The sequence below is a fragment of the Medicago sativa genome, chromosome 3, assembly GCF_051527215.1.
Source record: "Medicago sativa cultivar Bolivia chromosome 3, Bolivia_mono, whole genome shotgun sequence".
NCBI lineage: Eukaryota > Viridiplantae > Streptophyta > Magnoliopsida > Fabales > Fabaceae > Medicago > Medicago sativa.
In genome coordinates this window covers 26,389,941-26,400,673 of record NC_140751.1, presented here as the reverse complement: position 1 = coordinate 26,400,673, position 10,733 = coordinate 26,389,941, and the positions used below count along the sequence as shown (strand labels likewise).

At 35.1% G+C, this 10,733-nt stretch overlaps 1 protein-coding gene and 1 pseudogene across 1 annotated transcript; both read right to left on the bottom strand.

Annotated features, from left to right (window-relative positions):
• Positions 1 to 7,167: 7,167 nt before the first annotated feature.
• Positions 7,168 to 8,345, bottom strand: LOC146936757 (F-box protein SKIP23-like). Its single transcript, XM_085757739.1, has one exon. It carries the CDS (start codon positions 8,303 to 8,305, stop codon positions 7,229 to 7,231), a length of 1,077 nt encoding a protein of 358 aa, XP_085613865.1. The 5' UTR covers positions 8,306 to 8,345; the 3' UTR covers positions 7,168 to 7,228.
• Positions 8,346 to 9,102: 757 nt separating this feature from the next.
• Positions 9,103 to 10,733, bottom strand: LOC146936756 (uncharacterized; annotated as a pseudogene).

The following is a 10,733-nucleotide window of genomic DNA, read 5'->3' as shown; positions in this document are numbered from 1 at the left end:
AGATTTCAAGCTACTCTATTTAGTTTTGACTAAAAGGCCCGCAGTTTCTTGTGGAACATTCTAGTGATGTATTGCTTAGGTTTTAAGTCGAATGTAAACTATAAATAGAGTAGCTAGCCATTACAACAAATCATCTTTTGTTATCTGAAATACTAATTTTATATAAATATACTTTTTAATCTAATTTCACCATTTTTATAATGAATTAACAATTACCGAACTAAGAAGCGAACACGGAGGGTTTTGTAATCATTAATTCATCATCTCAAATATCAATTCATAAAGCGAACGCGGAACTTTGATAATGGAACAAGTGAAATTAGAGAAGGGTTGCGAAACATGAAAATAATCTAGCAAACCTTGAGACATATAAAGTTTCGTTCTTCAAGGATTCTAATAGCAATCAACCATGAGAATAGGCGTGGTTGCTAGAGGAACACACTCACTGACTTCGAGAGAAGCTTTGATACGCTAAAGAGAAACTTGTCTTTAGAAAGTAAATACAATATAAAATCCTGGTTTAAGGTTTGTTTATGAAGGGCTTGTTATTTAGATGAACCAATAATCCCAAGACACTTTTATTTTTATTATTTTCTTTTAATTAAAAATCCAAACTTTAATCTCAAAACTCTTTTCTAATAATTGTTGAAAGTTAATTGAATTCATAACTCCCTGTCGGAACGATACTCTTTTATTACTACTTCGGTAAGACCGGTGCACTTGCGGTTTTATCTCATCACCTATGCAGAATTATATCTTGAAATCATAGGCCACTAACTTACATGACAGTCCAACCTCATAGTAAATATGCTAAAACTGAAATTTACTCAATACACTGATACCAAGCAACCCACAGCACATGGACGCACACGGTAAAAAAAGAAAAAAACTACACTAATGACAATAATTGAAAATTGCCACACTTCTCATAATTGACTGTTCGTAAACATCACTGCTAGCAATCAATACATGTATAACAGGAGCACTTTAACCAACGCTAAAAATGCCCACTTTTCATCTCCCCCACCTAAAAAGTAAAATGGTTTCTCGACCCACTTATTAATTGGATAAATTAAATCACTTATATAAAGAATTATGCAAGACAATAGTTTAGATTCTACTACAATCTTTTCCAAGTGGAAGCCTTTTTGAGTAAAGTCCCTTGTTGTGATCACCATATAAATACTAAAATTGGTAACAAAGAGAAAATGGATCAAAAATAAAATAAAGAAAAAAATATCAAGAAGCTTTGTTAGTAATTATCCATATATGTCGAAGAGTGAATGAAGTGAATGAGTAAAGATCCTCTCCATTTGCAATTTGTTCATTTGTTGCGATTTGGAGAGAGATAGACACAAAAAAATTAATGATGGTGTGATCCACTTAGTGATAGGACCCACCACTTATTTTTGTGTGTCTATCTCTCTCCAAATTGCAACAAATGGAACAAATTACAAATGGAGAGGATCTTAACAATTGGATGAACAGACATAATAAGAGTGAGAAGAGAGGAAATGAATGATTAGGAGGACAAAGAGATAAAATGAAGGAGAAAATAAAATATAAAGCGCACGTTTAATCACTTCTTAATGCTAGCAAATCATTTTTTTATAGCCTCATCACTAACATATAGAACTTTCTAGTATAGAAGAAAAAGACTCTGCTATGCAAGTAATAACTTCATATGATCTATTTCAATTTTTAAATATTCAAATAATATACAAATAGAGAAACTTTAAACTTATTGCATCCTTCACAGTCTATCTTTCCTCAATATAAGTATTTAAAGAATACAAAAATCATTTTAAAACTAAACCAATAACAGATATTTGAATTTCATCATAACAGACTAATGGAAGGCATTATAATAATACTTACTTTTTTATCATTTTCCATTAACCATTTTCAAAGCAGCAAAGAGAGTTATAAAAGAATTGGTTGCGATTCAAAGAAGGTTTTTATGGAGCGGTGGTGTTGAATAAGGAAAGTTTGTTGGATAGGATGCGACACAGTTTGTTTACCCAAGAGTTTGATCAAAGAATTTGGCACTGTTGGAATATATAGAGCGTGAGGGAGCTAGTGGTAGGGACACACATTAGTGATGAGCATATTGTAGGAGGAGACACATTAGTGATATGGTGAAGCCTTCAATATTATTGGCATTGCATCTCAAAGGCTTAAAGGCTTGAATACAATTGCACCCATATAAGTCTATTTATAGGTGCTTATAGATGTTTCTAGAACTAGAATAATCTAGGCCTTTGTTTGCCTTTTCTACATTAGAATATTATGGATGTTTCTAGGCTACAACTTAACCTAGACATTAATGGAACAATCTAGAAACATATAATAACTTTAAGCTTATTCTAGTTTTCTCTAATGTATTCTAGAAATATCTAGAAATGTGCATCATATTTCAACAGGCACTCGTAGCAAAGTGGAAATGGAGATTCCTTAATGATGTGAATAGTATTTGGCATGATTTATTGCCTTGTAGGTTTGATAATGAGGTGAATAGGATGTGACGGTGTTGAGCTACTCAGAAGATAATCAATTAGATTGGTTTGCGGACGGCGTGAAGCCGTGAAGCTTCCATTGGGGAATGGTTCGAAAGCCAATTGCTGGAGGGATACATGGCTAGGATCTGACTGTCTTATGCAGATTTTTCGGTGTTTGTATGTGCTGGCAGCAGACCAGAATTGTTCTGTTGCTGATGCCCACTGCTGCATTGGGAACAGGAATCAGCTACAGCAGAATTGTTTCAGCTACTAGACGGAAATTCTCCTAATCGCGAAACCGGGGATTACTGGATTTGGATGCTGGATCTGGCAAGAGGATACACTGTAAAATCGAGTTACTCCCTGCTTCAGCGAGATGCACAAAATGCAGCAGCCAATGACGATTTCAGTCACCCGATTAGCCGAGTTTGAAGCAGTAATGTGCTGTCAAAGGTAAGAGCTTTTGTGTGGAAAATTTTCATGACAGATTACCGACGAGGACTACTTTGGCAAGAAGAGGCGTGTGGGATTCAAGAAGGGAAAGATGCTGCGTGTTTTGCTTCAGAGATGATAAAACATCACAACACCTCTTTTTTGAGTGTTATTTTTAACACAGAATATGGATCGGTATCTTTAACTGGTGTGGCGTGCAAGGGCTTATGCAGAAAAGTAGTATCATGCATTTTCTCCAATTTGGGGCAATAAATCGAAAAGGAAATGTTTTATAGTGCGAGTGGCTATGGTTTGCGGGTTTGGTGTATATGGACTAGTAGGAATTAGATAATCTTTGACGGAAACGCGGCAGATTATTTAGGTTCTTTGACGGAGTATGAGTTTAAGTTTCGCGGACTTGTATTGATAGCCATGTTTGAAATTGTAATCTCATAACTATGTAATGGGTTCAAGTACCCCTTATACTTGCATTAATCCCATTTCGTTTATTAAAAAAAATAAGGTAACTAATAACTTCTCCAAGATTTAACTTTAGCAGATTTGGATAATCACTGCAAGTATTTGCTTAGTGATAACAATTTCCATACACAATCTCAACTTCTATCAATACAATTTTATTTCCACTTTGCTCTCTTAAATGCTAAATATAAATATTTTGCTGCATCTTCTATTATGAATATTGATATTATATCTATCTGTGTATGTGTACCAAGCAATCAATGTATCAAACCCCAAAAAATATTGTACAAATTCGAATTTGTAAAACCGTAACATCCTACAAATCTTGGTGTTTAAATGGCCAAAATCATTGAGTTGAAGAGAACATTTATAAGATAAAGGGACAACAACAGTGAATAAAAATCATGAAAGAAATTTGAAACCAGTTAATAAATTAGTATGTGCATTTTCAATGCAACTTATGAAAACAGTAATTGAACCATCGGTCCCAAAGTGGTAATATGTCATTCAAACTCATCGTTTTACTTGCTTCCCTCCTTCCTTGTTCTGTTAAAAGTTGGACTTGGTTAGTATCTCTGTTTCTGTTTGATTAACTATGCAATCTTTCTGAATAGACTATGATATCTCTATAGCCTCTGCATCAAGCAATGTGAAACGCATAAAATTTCTCCAAAGCTCTAGAACACTACAAGTACCCACCGTTGTAGCATACCCAAAAACAAGATATCGCTTTTCACCTCTCAAGACCCGACCACAAGACGCATACAACTCACATTCATCCAAATTTAACACAATTAAGACAAAGCTTCCATATAAAACATCGAATCCTCACGGGACCTTTCACTATAATTATAATTATCCTACAAACAAGTTGTTATGAATGGCACTTTTGAGAATGCACTTTTTTTTTTTTTTTATGAGATCAAGGAATTTTAATGAGCTGTTCAATACATGTTAGGAGATCGAAGAAATATATGTTCTAGCAAGGGGAAAAAACTAATATTACAATTAACCTATTAACATTTACCATTAAAAAAAACTAGAGATTTAGTTACCATTTCAAAAGCATGAACTATCTAATTCGCTTGTCTCTTAGTAAATTCAATGTGAGTTTTCAAAATGAGAAAAGAAAAAAAGTCTAAACTTGCCACTTATGTCACTAAATTCAGCGATGTTGTCCTTATCACAATTAAAGTAATCAGACACTTTTTAGCGTCTAGTACAAAATCCACTGGGACCAATAGCAACTCATGGTTCCAAGCACAAGCATGGAAAACGCCCAATGTGCTTCCCCTATGGCATAAACCAAGCTGTTTTGACGAAGATAAATTGGTCCTCTTCTTCATGAATGCAAATACCAATCTTGACCCTGATTTGCTGTGGAGTGAACGATGTGTCAACCTTGCATTTATATTGACTGGCTATTGGTTTCCTCCAAACCATGACAGGCTGTTCTGGTGTAGCTGCTTCTGTCCGCGCAGATGCAATGTGTTCGCCCTGCTCCAGTGGTCGATTAAATTGTGTACTAGTTTCGGAAACATTATTCTATAACTTGGTGTTTATTTGCATCCAAATGCTCCAAGTTATAACATCCGAAAGCTCAACAATGTGTTCGTTGAATTGTTGCAGCAAAGAAAAAATTGCAGCTGCAGCACTGTTAGTTTTGTGCACAGTGGAATTGATTTCGTCCCACAACCCACTATTTTGTTAAACTCGAATAGACATAGGACACATAAACAAGATATGCAGGTAGTCCTCGTAATTATTACCATGAATTTGGGTAGTTCATGTCATTATCATGAAGTCTAGCGCTCGTAGAAAAGCACCCACGACAAATACACCAAACTAGATTTAAAATTTTAGGTGGAACTTTCAGGCGCATACACCAGACCAGAAACCAAGAACTCTATGCATCGATTAATTCTTAAATACACAATCTTCACTGTGTAGTAACCATGCATATATTTCCACACCAATATGTTCGTATGAACTGAGTTGAACAGAGGTATACTAATGATTGACTCAACTGTTTTATGTTCAAAGGAGTACTTAGTAACATATTGATTCCAAGACTTTGCATCTTGAGTCCAACACTTAACTAACTTTCTTAATATTTGTGATTGTGAAGTTAGATAAATTTCTTATAATCAAGACCGGAGATAAAATATACAATTAAGCGCAGTACTCAAAATCTTTAGCGATTATGAAAATTAAACGGTTGAAAGTTTCATTCAATCTGTCTATATGCATTAGATCACTGGTGGTGTCTAGTTCCATCAATTTTTTTTTTTTTTTTTTTTTTTTTGCAAAAGCAAATATAATTTATTAACAATTATAGTATACATGGTACAATTTTGTCTAAAAAAAACCATACAAACCATAATGTTGCAAACAATATAATTTATTAACATCCTTTACATGTTAATTACACAAAACATATATGACCCCTTACATTAAATGCACAGAATCCTTCACATCAGAAATCAAAAGAAAAGCTCAGAATCCAATAGTACCATGCCACTACTTAGTTGGATGATAGTGTTTCTATACTGCCTCACCAACTCTGTTCCTAGATGCATACAATACAACTAGGTTACTTGTGTTTCAAAAACTAGAATCCAATTCCACTTCGTTTTAATTTTCCAATACACTTCACGCCATTCTACCATAAGCAATTCAATTTTAATGTTGAAGTCACATAACAATGATAGATTCGCCTATTAGACTTGTAATATTATGTTGATAATGCCATTTCCTCGTTTCATCGAATGCTCTATATGCATCCAACCTTGTCCATTTTTGAATTTAACAACATTCTAGGTTCGCTTGTAAAACATGAATCATTACCCTACTGCTATTTCTCTTTTTTTCGTCAATGGAATTACAGCATCTATTGCTACTTTCAGTATTTTGATGAATTATTACTTGCAATCTGGGTGGAATGACTTTTGTCTTTTCCTATACTGGCCAAAACTATTAATTGTAACTTTGCTTATTATTCTCTTTAACTCATGGAGTAACAGTAACAACACATGTAGAAGCTCTTTGCACATACTAATGGGCAGCCGGGTTTACTGAAACTCCTGCATACGCGTGGTTCGTGAAGGGATCCAACCATTTAGTGTATTGTACGCAATCTTATCATGTTTTTACACAAGAGACTGTTTCTAAGACTTGAACCTGTGACCTCTCAGTCACATGACACCAACTTTATTACTATGACTCACCCTTCTCTTTTACTCATATCATACTTAATATTAGAATTAATAAATACATGAGATCAAGCCATTACAGATGATTGTAATCAGATAGGTACGTAACAATCAAGACTTGATAGCTAAATAAAACACCAAGGATAACAAGAAAGACTTATTAGCATTAACAGATAAAATTTTATCAAACATGTGCAGTGAGAAAAGTCAAGAAAATAAAGAGTGATAATAATCGATTAGAAATAATATAAAAATCTTTTCAATATGTCCAACAAGTGCATTGAGAACTAAATAAGACAGAAAAATCGATTAGAAACTATAACTCTTGGTAGTATCACTTTCACTTCCATATTGTCTGGCATAAAGGTAAAATATTAAATTTGCATATTACCATAATCTAAGTCAATGAAAAACAAAGATGACTGATCCATTTGTCCTAGATAAATAACACACCTTTAAAAATTAGAATTGTCTACTTATACTTAATGTAACTAGCAACATTTCAATTTTTTAGTCGAAAAGTTTATCCGATCTAACAACATAAATTAAGCACAATAATGCAATATGACAATCACATTAGAAACCTTTTGATGTAAGATAACATACTCAGCTCTTGAGGATCCAATCCGGAGGTGGCGAAAACAAGTTGAAATATTCATGATAATGAGACACAGACGAAACCCGACCTTGATCCAAATGATAAACACCATTCCCCCCTTGCATCCAATAAGTGGGAATGGCATCATCGATAAAGATGATGCAATTCCCTCTAGAAACACACAAATCCGAAGCTGACGCAGAAAACGAACATCCATTGCTAAAAAACAAAACCCTATCCGCTAAATTCATCAACCTCACCCATTTCTTCTCCTTCTCATGAAATCTGAAAACTTTAATATTAAAATGTAAAATCTCATAAATGTCCACTAACAACAACTCACCGTCACTCTCCACCAACAATTTTCTATCCCCACCAAGAAGCACATGTTCAGCAACTAACTGAACAGTTGAATCCGGTCCAATCATAACTGTCGTACCAAATTGATTAACCGCATAAAACCGCCCTTTAAACGCGCAGATGTCTCCATAATATGTTGATATGTTATAGATCATCTTCCAAGGCTCATTTCCGCAACGGAACAGCATCAACTGGGCGTTACAAGTTTTTAATATGGCGAGAGCGAGAGAATGTTTTCCAATGGAAATTACCTTTATAGGGAGCAGCACCGAGTGGAATGCGAATTCGTTGCTGATGAAATCGGTTCCTAAATGTAGGACGGAGAGTTTGATGAAATCAAAGAGGTGAGGCAAATGAAAAGTGGTTGAAGATGCGAGATGGGATATGAGTGGAGGGAAGAGTTTGGTCTTGCCACTTGAGTTTTGTGTAATTCTAACTATCCAAGGACGATGACGAATTAGGGTTTGTTGTTGTGGTGGGTGTTTGATGAGGAAGATACTGCGTTTGGAGAGGCAACAGAATGAAGTGTTGGTGTAGTTGATTGAGATGGTGATTGAGGAGTGGAAACTTGAGGTTAAATTGAGATGGTGATTTGAGACGGAGGAAGAGCGACGCCAATTGGAACAAACCGATCGAAAGCGAATGAGATCGATTTCGATGTCGATTCGTTGAGAAATCAGATCCAGAAGCTCCATCGGGAGATCAGACCAGTCTGCCTCCGCCATGGGTGATGTTGCTGCAGCTGCTGATGTCAAATAGCAAAAGAGCCCTATAAAATAAACGGATTCTTGTACCCAAAAAAAATAAATAAACGGATTCCACGCGGTTAAAACATTACCAGCACATAATTTTTATTTTAACTAGTATAGTGACCTGTGCCAAGCACGGGGAAATAAAACATTTTTTTATCAAATATATAGATTTTATATCATATTATCTTAAAGTTATAAGTGTGGTTATAATTTAAATTTGATATGGAAAAAATATCATCTTAATTTTCTTATATTTTGTATATAAGATGTAATCATTGTTAAACTTAGCATATGTAATATTTTTACAAAAATATGTTGACGTACTGTATATTATTATTTGTTGACATAATGTATTTTTATTAATAATAAAAACTAAAAAATTTGTATTTTTTTATATAATAGTCAGTGTCAGATGTATACACCTAGTTTGTGAATGCAAACGTTAAATTTTTTACAGGTGTGTATAAATATAGTTTGAGCTACAGAAACAACGATTGTTATTTGTTTTTACTTTTTACAAAACCAATGGTCTAATGTAAATAATGTATTTTAGGCTAACAACGATGTAAAAAAAAGTTTCGCGTATTGTTAATACCTGAAAAGTGCATCAATTAAAAGTCAATGATACGAGGATCTGCTTATATAGAAATTGTATGTCTTGTAATGATCAGTACGCCTTACAAAGAAATAAAAAAAAAACGACTTCCAAACAATACGCAACTTTAGTTTTCCAAATTATAGCAACAACAATTCTAAAACATAACCAATGATCATACTTTTTGAAAAACTTCACGATACATAACATTTGTGGACTCCTTGCAAACATTATTATTTTCATCTAAGATGAGCAGCTTCAAACCTTTTCTAGAAGTAACTCGAGAGACAGCGACATAGAGTTGTCCATGTGTGAACACGAACTTAGGAAGATAAACTCCCACTCGAGATAAAGATTGACCCTGACTTTTATTTATTGTCATTGCTAAACAAAGTGTCAATGGAAATTGCCTGCGCCTAAATTTGAAGGGTAGTCCTGGATCACTCGGAATAAGATTCATCATGGGAATGAATACCCTGGTACCTGCCCTTTTTCCTGTAATTACGGTTGCAGCTATCGTGCTCTTCCTGTCAGCGTTGTACCATTACACAGTCCATTGGCCTGATCGATGTTTCTCATCAGCATAACTGGACATCCCATCCTTAGTTTCAACCGGTGATTTTGAATTCTAAAGCTCTTAATACAATTAAGAAATTCCATTGTGAACCACTCGCTTTGGACATCATAATTTTCACCCGATCGACAAACAGAATCAGAGCATAATTACTCTTTCTCTTCACCTGGAATCAGTGACATCATATATTCGTTAACATGCTCAACTGAATCAAGTGTTGGTGCGAGTATTCCCCTTTCTTGGAAAAATAGCGGGCCACCAAGGTTATCATTCAAATCGGGATACACAAAGTCTATAAGTAACACCAATGGATTTGTTGTGTCCGATATGGGCAAATCTTCTGGAATTTCTACATTTCACCATTCTCATCCGAAGCATCGTTGCCGTCTCCAATTGAGAGTATCCACTTGCCACAATTAGCAATTTCTTCCTGATCTGCAGGTACCAAAGATGCACCCAATCTCATATTAACATTAAGCCTCAACACATTACAATAAGCGCATATCTTTCATGAGTTGATTGATGCATCAACAATATCCTGCCACGATCCTTTTCAGAAAACAGGCAATATATGCCTGAGCTTACCACCTAAAATTATTGTCATTCCACCAAAAGGTCTAAACTCATTTAGGGGATCATTCCTGGACATGATATCATGCATTGATCGGTCAACTACCTCAAAACACCATTGGTACATCATTGGAGCCTCGTCCCAAATTATCAACTTTGCAGCACGCACCATGTCTTCCCCAGGACTATCCTTTTCCATCGTAAGCGATGATGCCTCATTAATCTCAATAGGGACTGTCAACGTCGAGTGCGCGGTTCTTCCACCTGGTAAGAGAAGAGCTAACAGACAATGTTTTCCCCTTTGATCTAACAGCAGCCGACAATGTTTTCCATATAAAGGTTTTTCGAGTACCACTGTAACCATATAAGAAAATGAAACCACCATCGTCAAAACCAACGAACTCCATGATCTTGTCATGCACACATCTTTGTTCATTAGTCAGCATCAGTAACATATCAGCGTGTGTCTTTTCCAGTTCATCTTTGTTGTAATTTAGCTCATCAACGATAAGCTTGTTTGTGAAAGTTGGCATGTCTGCTGCGTTTGGCCTGGGCATAGATTTGAAGTCAGTAAGCGACCGTCCGTTTTCCTGAAGCAGCATTTCAATTTTAATCAAACACAGGTTCTTCAAGTCATCGTCATCGATACGTAGATCATCATA